Source organism: Fusarium phalaenopsidis (assembly GCF_050370095.1).
Source record: "Fusarium phalaenopsidis strain FUZ10S chromosome Unknown contig_32304, whole genome shotgun sequence".
Lineage (NCBI taxonomy): Eukaryota > Fungi > Ascomycota > Sordariomycetes > Hypocreales > Nectriaceae > Fusarium > Fusarium phalaenopsidis.
In genome coordinates this window covers 3,708,629-3,722,940 of record NW_028145404.1, presented here as the reverse complement: position 1 = coordinate 3,722,940, position 14,312 = coordinate 3,708,629, and the positions used below count along the sequence as shown (strand labels likewise).

The following is a 14,312-nucleotide window of genomic DNA, read 5'->3' as shown; positions in this document are numbered from 1 at the left end:
GGTCATCGAGATTCCCGCGATAACATCATCTTGATCACTCAGAGCCCTTCCGTTATCTGCCTACAAGAGTTCAGAGACGACCGGTTGTCTTCATCAGTTCAGGCTCTCGCATCTCCTATCTTCGTTCAGCACTACACCAACTCTCCCACGACGGCGGCATCATGGGTCGAGGTGGTCGAGGAAGCCCGGCTCCTCGCCGTCCGGTTGACTTGACCGGAGCTATCTCTCCTGTTGAGAGAAATGATTTAGTTACACTGATCAATGCTATAACCGAGAAGCTTCACAACGATATCAGCATCATCTTCGACTCTCCTCCTGTTACCCCTGTTCTTGGGGATCAGGACATTGGCCATCACCAATTGTTGGCCCTGTCACTCCGCAACACAAACGAGAATGCCAACCCTAAGCTTTCGTCTCAAGTCAAGAGAGCAACACAGGTGCCTCAGTCAAGTTCTAAGGTGACCGAGTCTGGAGAGAAGGGGGATGCACAGGAGATCACACCTCAACTCAGGGAGCTCAAGAAAGAGGCACTCCTCTTCTACCGCAAGTGGCAGACGATCGCCATGCAGCGTTTCCGGGACTTGAGTGTCATGGAAGCCAATGCTCCTCAAACTAATGTTCGTGGGCGTGGGCGTGGCAGTACTCGAGGTGTAAGAGGTGGTCGCGCTGGTCGTGGTGGTAGAGGCGGTCGTGGAGGGCTTACAGTGACAACTGGTAAGTCGGAAAATGAAACTACTGGTTCGTATACATTCTAATAGTCCTTGTTCCCAACAATACTTATAAGTCTTGGAATCTAACGTGTGCTAGGCCCTCTCAAGACCCCCTCAAATCACATCGACCGTGACCTATCCCGTCGATTCCCACCAATCCCGACCTCGCTCTGGACACTTCCCGTTGAGAAACGAAAACTGTTGCTTCATATTTCGCTTCTTATGGTACTTTCGCTCCAAGAGTACAGCGCCTACGCCCGTCTTCTTCTTCTCAACCTCACTTCCTCTCTGAACCTTCCGTTGAAGTTCCTTCAGGAGGAAGAAAAACGCATTGCGCAGGGATTGAGTCAGCTTGCTGTCGACGTGGCCGCCGAGCAGGCCACTGAGCAAAAGCAAGATGAGAGCAAGCCTGTTGGGAAAACCAAGGCGCGCTTGGCTTCTATGACCGGCCCTTTTCGACTCGGAGCGCAGCTCATTGCTGCAGGCATTGGAACGACCCACGGCGGTCATGGACTAAGACTACCTGCGGCTGCGGGCTTGTTGGGGCCCATGTCTGACAATGGCATTGCTGCAGGCTCGCTGTTTGGAATCTATGGAACGAGACCGACTAGCAAGATGATTGAGTCCTTCTCTCGTGAGATCCAGGACTTTGGCATCGTTCCCATCCGAGGCACGCCCCAGGAGGACTATGTGGACGCCAAAGCCATCCCAGCCAATAGTCGACGACTCCGAGTTATCATTGCTGTAAACGGTTGGGTCACTGAGAAAGAAGACATTGCTAGACCTTGGAAGTACCTCGGCGACCATGCAGAGGTGTACGTCCTGCGGTGGGAAATGAGTGCTCTTCAGAGTCTGGGAGGTGCACTCGAGACTGTTGTCCGAAGCTCAGCGTGGGCAGTAGCAAAGAAGGCCGTCACTTCGCGGACCAGTAAGTTATAGCCTCAGAAGTACGATCAAGCCGGCCCTAACACCGCTACAGTATTCACGAGTCTCATCGAAGCGTCTTGGCCTGCGGAGCTTATGAAAGTCAGCAAAATAATCGACAACCCCTGGAGCATCGGGATGGTTCGCGCTGAAAAGGCCGGTGTGGTGCTTGCAGACGCCATCATGCGCAGCAAGATCCAAGGTGATCGTCCCGTCTCTCTGATGGGTTACAGTCTGGCGGCTCGGGCCATCTATGTCTGTCTGATGGTCCTAGCTGAGCGCCGTCAGTTTGGTATCGTCGATTCGGTCGTGTTGATGGGCACGCCGGCACCCTCCGAGAGTCGAGTTTGGTTGACGCTGAAGAGCGTCGTCTCTGGCCGCCTGGTCAATGTCTACTCGGAGAGTGACTATCTTCTTGGCTTTTTGTATCGCACTTCGAACATCCACTTTGGTGTGGCGGGCCTTCAGCAAATCCAGGGCGCGGATGGTGTTGAGAACCACAATGTTAGCGACCTTGTGAAGGGACACTTGCGCTATTCGACCCTGACCGGCAAGATACTCAAGGATATTGGCTGGGAGGACTTGAGCATGGACGCCTAGAAGGCGGACAAGCCACGCAGAACCGCTTGGAATGAGGGAGGTGCTGGCCGCCATGCTAGGTCCCAACGGGGAGGTATCATTGCTCAGGGGTAAGCAGTTGAGGGGGAAGAGAATAGCCTTTCAGTTTGATGCGAGGATGAAGCTTTGTGTAAGATTAACAGTTAGCCAGGACATTCTAGGTATGCGTCCGTATGGCTCAAGCACAGATATAAACGTCTTATGTAAAAACCAGTCCAGCCCAGCCCAGAGTGCACAGCACCACCGTTCCCCCGCTCCCTGTATGCTCGCTCATGCTGATCGATACCATATGCTCACTCCAGTGTATGCCTCTCTCCCCCTCTTCTGTATGCTCCAGACAAGAAATGCGAACCAAGCAAGGCTTCGGGCCAGATTGAAACAGCCCGGGGAATCCAAAACACGTGTCTATCGGGGGCGCAATGTCCTCTTTTTTTCTTCCTTCTTTGCTCTGCTCCATGTTCCTTCGAACAGGCTCACCCTTCAATCTACCTCTTCCTTGTGGGTGGCTTCTGCTTGTTGTCCCTTCTCGCCGACATCCCTTCGATCTTGTCGACTCCATCTTGTGGCCGGCCAGCTATACACCACTTTCTGTTGCTGAGGTGGTCGTCATCCTAAATTACAAACGTGGTATCGTACATGGTGATTTCTCCCTATTTTCCATTCTTCATCTTTGTCATTGGATCACCCCCCCTTAAGGCTACCTTTGAGCTAAAAAAGGGGGGTGTCACACCATTATGTGTATGGGTTTCAGCATCACCGACGGAAGGGGGCTGCTGGTTGGATGGTCCGCTCCGAGCTCCCAGGCTCTTTGCTTCCATCACTAAAAGAAATGTTCTCCTGTCGCACATTCCAAGTCTCAAGTAGGAGGGGTGGTGCCAAGCATGCTGGGAACCTGCTTGCGGATCAGGCCACGGGCACCTCGTGGCTCGACACGGGGCATGCCCTGGATAGAACGGGGTTCCCGCATGAGAGACCGGTCGAGGCGGGCGGGAATACGGGTCACCACAGATCGGTACTCGCCCGGGAAGTTGCCCTTGGGCAGCGGCACTGAGGCTGTCCGCCAAATGTGGTCGGATGTGTCGCCAAGGAACTGCGGCACCTTGCCGCCGCGGTTCGGAGGAGCAAAGCTGCCAGCGTGCAGGGAGGCACCGTGAGAGGCACGGATGGTGGAGAGACGGGAGAGACCTGTCGACAGACCGGTCCGGCCTCGGGCCCTCTTGGCCATGATGATCTCGTCAAACAGACGGATCGCCGATGCATTGGCGGGGTGGATCTCTCGGTCATGAATAAACTCGTTGAAGCCTTTTTAGTTCCAGATTAGCACCAGACCGTCCAAAGGTTAAACAGATGTGATGTGACTTGACTTACACTGTGTTTCTCGCATCATGACCGCGTAGTCGTGCTGCTCGTACGGTAGACTCTTCATGAAACCCTCCATATCAAAGGCATACAGCTGGCCATTGCTCTTTTGCTGACGCGAAGGCCGTCCAAGATATTTGCGGTATGTGTACAACAAACTCGCCTGGCAGCGGACAAACGCCGCCCGGACGCGGTCTGCGTGGAAGGCCTCGGGACAGACAAGGGAGACGTGGCCGAGGCATCTGCCGTGAGAAAAAGTCTTGCAGGCATTGCACATGTAGATGCCATCTCCCTCGGCGTGTTCGTTGCAGATGGTGCAGATGGATGTGTTATCCCTGGGGATCCAGTTGAAGCAGTGGCCCTCAACCCAGACAGTTGTCTCCGTGTTCTGCACAGGCTGGATCTGCATGCTGGGCATGATGGTTGACGCGGCAAGCGTTGACTGTGCGTAGGTTGAGGGAGCATAGCCGCCGGCGCCGTAGCCACCTCCGCCGTATCCGCCTCCGTAGCCACCTCCGCCGTATCCGCCTCCGTAGCCTCCTCCAAACGATGTCTGGGAATCCACAGAGATGGCCGAGATCGACAGATTGGCCTGGTGGCCATTGAGGAACGGGAGGCTCGGTTTGTGGAATGGCTGGTGCTTATCCAGGCCAAACGACGAGCTGCGTCGCATCTTCTCTTCTCCGAAATGTCCTGATCGCTTCTCTCGGAGTGTGGCTGCAAGCGCAAACCCGGAGTCGCTTCGGGACACTGGAGTTGAAGGCATGGGAGGGAATGTCATCGAGACTGGAGACACCGAGGACTGCGGGCTGGTCTTGCCAGACTTGCTAGTGCTGGGTCTGTCTGATCTGCCATTTTCCACCAAGGCGGTAGCAAAAGCATTGAAGACTGGCGGCTGGATCTCGTTTGTCGGATCCGCCTCTCCAAAGCCCGAAGAGTTCTGTGACACCCACTTGCCCAGGGTGCTCTTGGCAGTTGGTGACCTGAAGAGGGCGCCGTTCTCGCTAGAGAATGCATCGTAGGGGAATGACTCCATGGCATATGGAGGAGGTCCTGTCGTGACACCATATCGAAGCTTGTGTGGCGCCGCAACCTGCAGCAGGGACATGAGTTTCCTGCGGGCTTGACGTGGGAGGCGGACCGGCTGCGAGGTGGCATCGATGGTATCCTTGTCCAGGTCAACCAGGACGTAGTCGTCCTCGGGCAGCTCAATCTTGTCGTATCGTCGCTCAATGCCTACAATGTAGGGGCAAGGCGCCTCGAGGGCCGACAAGAGTCGTGCGGGAAGAACAGGGATGAAGATGCTCGACCACTTGAGTGGATAGAGCAGATTAGCCAAGGCATGGCATGCAAGGTGCAGCATGCTTGTGTGAGACGAGAGAAAAATGATGCGGGATTCCGACATGGCGTACTCGAACAGCGCAACAATGTTCTCCAGCGACAGACACCTGAACAGGGCATAGAGATCAATGGTTCGTGAGCCTGGGAGCTCGTTCTCGGCCTCCTTTCGAGCATAGAGCCGTAGCTCTCGAACACCCAGCTCGACCTGGGTCTTGGATCCCAGGGGGTTGAACGCCTCGGTGCACAGGTTGACAACGTACCGCTCCAGGGGCTGCCAGCGCCCAACCTTGGGCGAGCTCGGGGGTATTCTCAGCACACCGCCGTCTGTCATGGGCGTGACAATGGCCTTGAGCCATTCCTTCCAGAACGACATGTTGGCCGGGTCTCGTCCCAGAATACCGTAAGCACGAGGTGTCCAGAGTCCGCTCTCGCCGGTGGTGAGGCCCTCAATCTTGGATGCAGCACCATGTCTCAGGGGCCGAAGCATATCCGTCATGAGGGTGATCTTTTCCTCCACCGTGCTAATCTCGTCTTCGAGCCTCTCACGGGCCGGAGAGCCTGATGGGATCGTGGGCAGCTTGGCGAGAAGCTGCGAGAGGTGTGTCCGCTCACCAGCCAATCGAACTCCCAGGCTCGCCGCCAGCTCTCGCTCCTCTTCAGACATGTGGCTCTGTCGCCATTCCTCGCACCTTTGTTCCACCTCCTCGGCGACGTCGGCGGTCAGAGCAGTCCAGATGATGATGGTAATACCGTACAGCTTGCTGTTATCGTCAGAGGTCATGGTGAAGCCGTGCCATGTCGATCGTGGCCGATCATCCGAGGACACAATCTGAATGTCGTTGGGAAAGGCAAACATTGGCACGTAGTCGGGGAACTTTCCACGCCTGGAAATCTCATCTACAGCCTCCTGGGGAGGATATCGGTCAAGTAGAACAGGCTCATACCGTCGCTTGAGGGGGTGCATATCAGGATCGGTGTTGAGGGGCTCGGGCGGTGGGATCACGGAATTATAATTGCTGAGACGCTTCGCAGTGCGGATCGAGGCTGCATCTGCAAGTTAGCCAAAGTCACCATACAAAGGATGGGGCGCACAAACAGGAGCGCCGAGAAGATGTAAAAGACGAACCTGCTCGGCTTGCACTCGCTCTGGTGCTGGGCTGCTTGCGCAGGCTGTTCATGTCCCTAAAGCTCATCTTGCGGCGGATGCTACCCTTAATGCTTCTGAGAGGACTCAGTCTGCCGCTATCGCTCTCCTCCGCCTTGATCCTCTCGGCTCTAGGGTTCACCATCGGTGCCCGAGCCTGGACTTTTGCGCCAGCACTGAAGGTCAGATCCTCGAGAAAGACCTCGCGCTCGGCTGCAAATTTGACAAGGGCCTTATCAAAATCAAAGTCGCCCATGAGCATGGGGCCCTCGCCCAGGATACCGCTGGGGGTACCAGTGGAATTAGCCCCTCCATTGGTGGCACCGAAGTTGGGGGGATTCACAGGGCGAATAGTGGCGCTGCTGCGGTTGCTCTTGGTGTTGCCGTCGTTCTCCTCGAGTGTGTGCACCGAGAATCGGTCGGTGAGAGATATCCTGGAGAGTCGGTTGGAGGAACTGTGCCGCGAGTGTCGTGCGTTGGCCTTGGCCTGGGAGCCGTTGGCAAAATCGTCTTCGGGCTCGCCATCTTCGGCGATGGTGGACTCGACAGGAACGACAGGGACGACTGGCTGCGACGCGGGGTCGTGGATGGACACCGACTCTACGCCGGCGATCCAGAAATAGTCGGCGAGAGGGGTCGAAGAGTTCTCCATGACATGTCAATTGTCGCTATTAGGCCGCAAATGGGCAAGGTTGGAGTAATCGGGGGTCGTGAGGGCGGAGAGCGGCGGGGGAGCAGTCGTCGACTATGCTGCTCGTCTCGCTCTGGTTGTGGTGTGAAGAGGTCCGCGATCGACAAATTTCAGGTTGCTGGGGTTTCGGTTAGGCCATGGACGACAAGACCAGCGAAAGACGGGTTATCGAGCGAGGGCGGCAGCAGCGGCGGCAGGCGGTAATTTCAAGCTTGAGCGACTTACTCTAGGCGACAGGAGGCTCTATGCTAAGTCTGGCTGGCAGAAAAGACTCGACTCGACAAGGACGAGGAGGGGGCAGAGGTCGAGAAACTGGCGAGGTGAGCCAGTCGCCCAGCGCCGTTCGTTCGTTCGTGAGCGAGCCAAAAGTTGGGTCTGGGTCGGCGGGTTCAGGTTCGAATGATGCAACCCAAACAACAGCCCCAGTGAGAATAGGGCAAGACACGATAACACCGGGAATCCGAGCCGAGTGAATAGGGAAAGGAAAAGAAGAAAGAAAGAAAAAAAAGAGAAGTTGATGATGATGGGAGAATGAGATGAGCCCGGGCGGATAGAACAGGAGAGAGAGCGAGAGACGACGAGGATTTGGCGTCGATCCGTCCGTCAGTGCCAGTGCTGGCTGGTGCTCGGTACCTGCTTGGTACTGGTTATAGGTACCTACTGCCTGAGCTCGACCCGGACGAGGCCTGGGACGTGGACGCCCGTGGATAGCAGATGGATGGGTACGGGGTACTTGGTGGCAGCGGTATCCGATACATCCACGTCCAATCCACCCAGGCGAACAAGCAAGCCTGGGCCATCAGAAAAGCGACCGGGGTGTCTGACGCAGGGTGCCTTCTTTAGTCGTAAAATGGCGGATTGTAGGGTCCAGTTCCGTCACCTCTGGGACGCCTTCGGCCTCTGGGGCTGGAGCAACGGCAGCCCGGGCATTTGGGCGACTGATAGTCCAGGGGCTTCCCGGGACGGCTTCTAGGGGCAACCACCCACCAAGAGCGTCGATACCAAGTAGGGTTGCAGTGTGGTAGGGGACCGATCTTAGGGGACCACTGAGAAATGCGCCTGGCACCAGTCCATTGAGGGCGTGATAACCTCCTGGAGTAAGCTCCCATCACCCACCATCCATCATCAGTTAGGGCCAACCACTGATGAGACTCACCGCTGGGTTCGGGCTCTGGGCACCATCACCACCACCACCCACCACCACACCTAAACACAACGCATACCTGACAAGGGGCCAATGCCTTTACACCATCTGCATTCGAGTCAGCAACAATGGCCGTCTCGTTCCCGTCGCCGTAACCCTGAATGAAATGGTACAGCGTCGGAATGTATCCGTGCCTTTTCTGACGGTTTGATATCCGTAGGTGGCCGCAACCAAGGAGATGGGCGTCGATCTTCAGAAACACGCCGTCTCTACGCACCTTTCGATGATGCATCCATCCAGATCACATCTGCCCATCCAAACAGTGCAGCACTCCCGCTTACCAACCACGTACAGTACCGACCGTTCTGCGGTACAGTGCCGCCTGCGCCCGGCATCAGGTACCCCCCAAACCAGCTCGATCCAGGTACCATCAGCCTCAGGGGGTCAAGCAAGCAAACCTTTGCGCCAGCGGCTCCACGGGCCATGATGGATTTCTGTGGTGCTCCGTTGGTGCATGCATTGGTTCTCTTGGCCGGGGTCAGTCGTGTACCATGACTTGTATCTCTCGTGTGGGCGCTTCTCCCCCACCAACCCGTTCAGTTCGAGGTACCTGCAGAGTCGCGCGTTTATCGTGCGGCAGAGGAGGTACCTCATTCTGTCTCGCCCCAGTCTGACCTCCATGTCTTGTCTTTCCCATGGACGAGTCCCACTTGGTCGCCGTCTCGGCTCCATCAGCTAAGGCAAAGGTGCTCTGTGAGCTGAGCGAGGTGAGCCAACATAGCCAGAGCTCATGACGAAGTTGGTTGGGTGATGGAGTTGGTTGGTCGTTGGCCATCGACATATAAGCCCCGAGTTTGACCCTACGAAATATGCTTGGTCGTAAACATGATAGAGGAGACCGTGCAACGGATGCTACTCTGCGGATGATATGGGCGTCAACCGCTAGTGGGTGCACCTGCGACAGCTTCCGCCTGCTTCTACTTCTGCATCAGCGACACTAGGAACATGCATGCTTTGGCCAGTAACTCGGCGAGACGGCACCCATCACGGCTCGATGGCTCTCTCAACCGATGAGTTGTCCGTCCTGGGCTATGACTCCCTCGCGCCCGATGCGGCCCTGTTTGGATTCTGGTCAGCCAGCACAAAAATAGGTGTGGTGTGGTGCGCTGTCGTTTTGAGGCAAAGCCACACAACACAACACACAGGTTTGCTTGTGGTTCCGGATCACTGATGAGAAACTCCTTGTCTGGGATCCAATAAGTGGTTAGTCGGCCGACAGCACTACGATGCAGTTGTGGTTGCAGCGCTGGGTGCAGGAGCAGAATCAGGAGCTCGTACAGGACCCATATTTCCGGGTCCGGGCCCGGGCTTGAGTCCCAGTTGCTGTTACTGCTCCCGCTGCGGGCAGGCAGATCTGAAGGGGAGAAAAAGGGCAGGCAATATCACCCCGGGACCACGGCTCGCGCAACGACTGATGCAGTGCAGTGCAATGTAGTATTGAATAAGGCGTCGTTTGTGCTCCTTTGGGAAATACAACAAGAAATGGATGCATGATTATGAGCCGGATGCTGAAACCCGGGGTGGGAGATGTGCAGTGACTGTTGTTGAACCAAGAAGTCTGGGCATGCCCTGTCCTGCCTGTCCAACGCCCCTTCCTGCCTGCCTAGGAAATCGACTTGCCAATAAAAACCCGATTGGAGCTGGCTGAGCGCCTCGGCTGGCTAAGTGCGCAGGTGGGCACGCAAGGCGCTCCTTCCCCCATCTCAATCCCACCCTCACCGTTCTTGTGCAGATGGGCCTGCAGAACGACGCCCCAAACGCTCTGTCGACATCAGGACTGCCAGTGTGTCTGTCCGGCTGGCTGTGGATTTGCAGCTATGTACTTGCATGATCGTCTTTCCCTCTTTCGCTTCTGCAATATTTGCTTTTTTTTTTCTTACTGTGCCTTCGCTTCCTCCCTCCATTTCGCCTCCTTTTTCGCTTTTTTCTTCTTCCTTGCTTCTTCTTTGGAACAAACTGTTGAAGGCAGCTGGGCCTACGTCAGTCCTAGTCTAACGAGGCTAACAGCCGACCCCCAATCTAGCGCGGTGGGTTGACGATGGCGTCCTTTTTCATAGCGCCGCTCGACTCTCTGGCTCCCTCTCCGCAATGACAGAGATGAGCCAGCCAGCCAAAAAGATAACCTAAAGAAGTGAAAGTACACAGTACTTGGGCTTCATCCCGTGGACGTGAGGCAGTAACTTCCATGTTAGCTTCATCTGCTAAGCAAGGATAAAGATGAACTGAATTGGATTGGGCTCTCTGCACGTGCGTAGGCAACCATGACTGACATCCATCCCAAATCCCTGATCGACGTGAAAGTTGCACGAGGGAGGCAGGTACGTCGTGGGATAGTCGCCCTCGAGGGACCCAAAGTCGATAAAACCCTGCAGATCACTTCGAATTCGGGCATCTCCTGCCTCTTACACGACGCCTGCTTGAGGCACAGCGTTGATTGGCCAGTCTTGTATGATACCGATTTACAGAGCGATGCTGAACTTCTCTGTCCACAGAGCCTCTGGACCCCAACTCTTGTTGCATCCGATGTTGCTCTTCAATACGAGCGCTTCTCCTTTCTCCCTGACGCTGCCCCTGTTATCTCCCTTCTCCCATAATCCACCTCATGTGTGACCTCGAGCCCGTGGATAAATCGGGCACAGAATCGTTTGAGGGGCCGCCGCCGCCGCCGCCGCCCTCGTCGGTCCTAGTCCAGGGGCTACCTGCACCCAAGACAGCCCAGCCCAAAGAGCGCGCCAACGCCAGGTCGCCCTAAGCAATGCGCCCCTGACGGGCCCCTGGTGGGAATACGAAAGCACGAGCCAGGCTCTGATGCAGGTACGGACGACGCCAGAGACGCAGCGCAGCGCAGCGCAGCGAGGCACACGAGAACGAGACCGAGTATCTCCACCCATGGATGGATGATTTGTTTGTGTACTATGGTACGAGGCATAAAGTATGTTAGTTCGCCCCACACAACAGCAGGGGTCAGAGAGGTCACTTTTCGCGTTCTTCGCGTATCTCAACCTAACACCAACACAACACATTTTGAGCCCTTCTTTGATCGCGTTTTCGCTATGGCTTCTAGTCAGGACCTCGAGCTGCAGCTACGGCAGCTTCAAGAGCAACAGCAGCTTATCTTGCAACGGCAAGAACAGCTTCAACAGCAGCTCCAAGAGCAACTTGCCCGGCAGCATCAGGAGCTTCTTACGCAGCTCAGAAGCGCCCCTCCAAGAACCCCCTCGCCGCAGCCTTCAAACCGCGCAAGCAATACAAGCCGCGATACCCGTATATCGATTCGAACGCTTCGATCAGCCGGTTGGACCTATCAACAAATAGCTACGCATCTTCGCCTTACGCTTCGGCAAGTCCAACACGCAGCTACAACCCAAGCAACACCTCGGCGCCCCTCTGGCCGGCCTCCCTTGCTTACACAAGCTCAAGTAGAGGAATTAATTGAGTTCGTATGTGCCTCTCGGAGAGGAAGGCGGATGGCTTACTGGCGGCTTCCACAGGAGCTAGGCTGGGACTGCTCGGTCTATGCTGTGAAGAATGCCCTTCGTCGGGCTGGCTTCCAACGATGCATAGCTCGCCGGAAGCCCCCAATCACAGAGGCTACCCAGCAGAAAAGACTTGCCTTTGCTGAGCGATGTATTGACTGGACTCTTGATGAGTGGATGGCTATTTTATGGTCTGATGAGACCTGGGTTACAGGGGAAGGCACACACGAACCTGGGTCACTCGTAGGCCCGGCGAAGAGCTTGATCCAACCTGCATCGTTGATCGGCATCAACGGAAGAAGGGGTGGATGTTCTGGGGCTGCTTTTCTGGGCTCTCAGGGAAGGGCCCCGGGGTCTTTTGGGAAAAGGATTGGGGCTCGATACGGGCTTCTAGCTATATAGAACATATCATCCCTATTGTATGTGGATGGCATCGTCTTCATCCGGATAAGGGTCATATCTTCATGCAAGATAATGCTCCTGCCCACGCCGCGGCAGAGACTATCGCTGAGCTTGAGGCTCGAGGTATCAGGATCATTGAATGGCCGCCTTTTTCACCGGACTTGAATCCAATTGAGACCGTATGGAATAAGATGAAGGATTATATAGAGAGGCATTTCCCAGAGCAGCAATCATATGACCAGCTAAGGGCTGCAGTGAAGGAAGCTTGGGAGGCAATTGATGATAGCTTCTTTCTTGAGCTATTAGAATCAATGAAGGACCGTTGCCAGGCTGTTATTGATGCTAATGGAATGCATACTCGATTCTAGATGAAGACCATAGCCAATTTTGCAAGAAGCTACATCGCGACCCGGGAAAGTGACCCCTTTGACCCCTGCTGTTGTGTGGGGCGAACTAACATACTTTATGCCTCGTACCGTAGTACATGGTTCGTGTTGTCGGCCAATCTGATCCCCTCGTCGGCCTGGCTCCGGCCCAGGAAACAGAAGACAAGAAACAGTATGGATATCAGGGACAGAAACAACAACCTGGGGCCATCAAGACGAGCAACTTCCTTGTCCCGATGCGATGGTCCAGGCTCGGCTCTCTCCCACTGCCATCCCGTCCGTCACCTTGACGCCTCAATTGGCCTCGACCTCGTGGAGCCACAGGCACGCACACACCTCCTATTCATCTTTGGACGCCAGTCGGTAATCGGATTGGCCGCCTACCAAGCGCGCCATGGTGTTGTTTGAAAGATTCTATTGTGTGCCATAGCAGCCAGACCAGATGGCTGACCAGGCCATCCTCTCCAGGTTGAGTGAGCCACGTCTCCCGGCCCTCTATCTAGTGCTGATAAGTCAGTGTATTTTGGACACTGACAACTCATCTTGCACCAAGAGGACCACCACACATGGTCCACCAAGCTGTGTGTCTTGCTGGATCAACCACGTGGTTTTTGTCCCTTGAGCATTCTTTTTGATTCCTTGTGCTTCACCCAAAACTGCTCATCATGCTGCACTGCGCTAATCAAGGCACTCTGTTCGCCCGTCTGGGTAATCATGCTCATGCACGTCTCCGCATGAGGTGCGCTCAAGCAGTCTGTTCAACCTCTGTCTACCTGACACAAGACGGCGCGCCTCAAGATCGTGGCTGCGCCCAGTTTCCGATCACGGCAAACCACTATGCATATCTCTGCTCGCTGATCGGCGTCGGATATCCATCGCGTCGTCTTGTTTCAGGTCGCTCTCCACGTTGGACCGTGTGTTACCCTTTGGTTCCCTTCCCTTGCGGGTATCAGAGATCTTAGTGTGAGGCCCTGTTTCGCTTGGTGTTTGCTCACCCTGGTAGATCGCCGCCGCACCGTTGGAGGCGAGTCAGTGCCCTTACGGATATCCCAGACTCCGGCTCTCGAGTTGTGCACTTTCTTGCTCAAGGTTGAAACAATGTGGTCAGCGGAGAGAAGAGGATCTACAGGCAGGCAAACATTGTCTCCCACCACGGCCATGACCGTCAGAACCCCTGTTCAGTGTTCCTGCTGCATCCCTTTTGGGAAACCCGGTCCAGAGACGTGGGATCAAGCTTGGGACGGGACGCACGACAGGTCGCATAATATCTGTAATAATATTATTCTATTCTTGGCCACCTATGGAGTAGATAGATTGTTAAGCATGGCATGGCCTTGCCTTGCCTTCTGCAGTCCCCAGATTCCCATGCTGCTTGCTGCACACGTCATGGCTTGTCTATTTCGTATCATATCACCCAATACCAGCAGCCGGTGGTTTGGGACGGCTGACGAGGGTGAACCCGGCAGTGGGCTCACCACTGCCTTCAACTCCCGTCGTCGACGTACCATCCATCCCCAGTTATTCTGGCTCGACATCAGTCATCCATCCTTTTATATGTCCATGTACAACTGACAGAAACCCCGAGAGAGACCCTGTCCTTGACATCCATCGAAACTCAGACCCAAGCAAGACTCACATGTCCCCAAAAAAAGAAAGAGAGAGCGCCCCATGTCTCACACCAACTGACCTTGGTGAACCGTGTGTCCACTCCCCATCTCTCGGCCGTGACGTGACCCCTGCCGTTTCCTTTCCCTTGTCTTCCCTGCCCGAGCCTCTAGTTAAGGTTCGAGACAGTCAATATGCCATTGAGACCAAGTTGTCGGAAACTGGCCGGTGCTTTGCCTTTACTTTGCATCCTTCAATATCCCTGCGACCTCTCTCCTAGCGGTTGTGCTATTCTTGTGCCGTGTTGCTGACAGTCCGAGACCTGAATGTCGCAGTGCGTGAACCCGTCTGCGCCGCGGCACAGCTCGCAGGCAGTAGAACGAGATCACGGGATTGTCCTGATGGTTCCAAGTTGAGAGCCCGGGTCAAGGTTTGTTTCTGCCGTGTTGCCC

The 14,312-nt window shown here is 55.3% G+C and overlaps 2 protein-coding genes across 2 annotated transcripts; one reads left to right on the top strand and one right to left on the bottom strand.

The window, feature by feature from the left end:
- Positions 1-161: 161 nt before the first annotated feature.
- Positions 162-2,234, top strand: LRP88_10414 (uncharacterized protein; the record flags this gene model as incomplete). Its single annotated transcript, XM_083246877.1, has 3 exons — positions 162-639; positions 808-1,638; positions 1,690-2,234. The coding sequence occupies 3 exons, from the start codon at positions 162-164 to the stop codon at positions 2,232-2,234; spliced, it is 1,854 nt and encodes a 617-aa protein (XP_083097990.1).
- Positions 2,235-3,108: 874 nt separating this feature from the next.
- Positions 3,109-6,748, bottom strand: LRP88_10413 (AEX-3 domain-containing protein; the record flags this gene model as incomplete). Its single annotated transcript, XM_083246876.1, has 3 exons — positions 3,109-3,554; positions 3,621-6,002; positions 6,094-6,748. 3 exons carry the CDS (start codon positions 6,746-6,748, stop codon positions 3,109-3,111), a joined length of 3,483 nt encoding a protein of 1,160 aa, XP_083097989.1.
- Between the last annotated feature and the right edge of the window lie 7,564 nt (positions 6,749-14,312).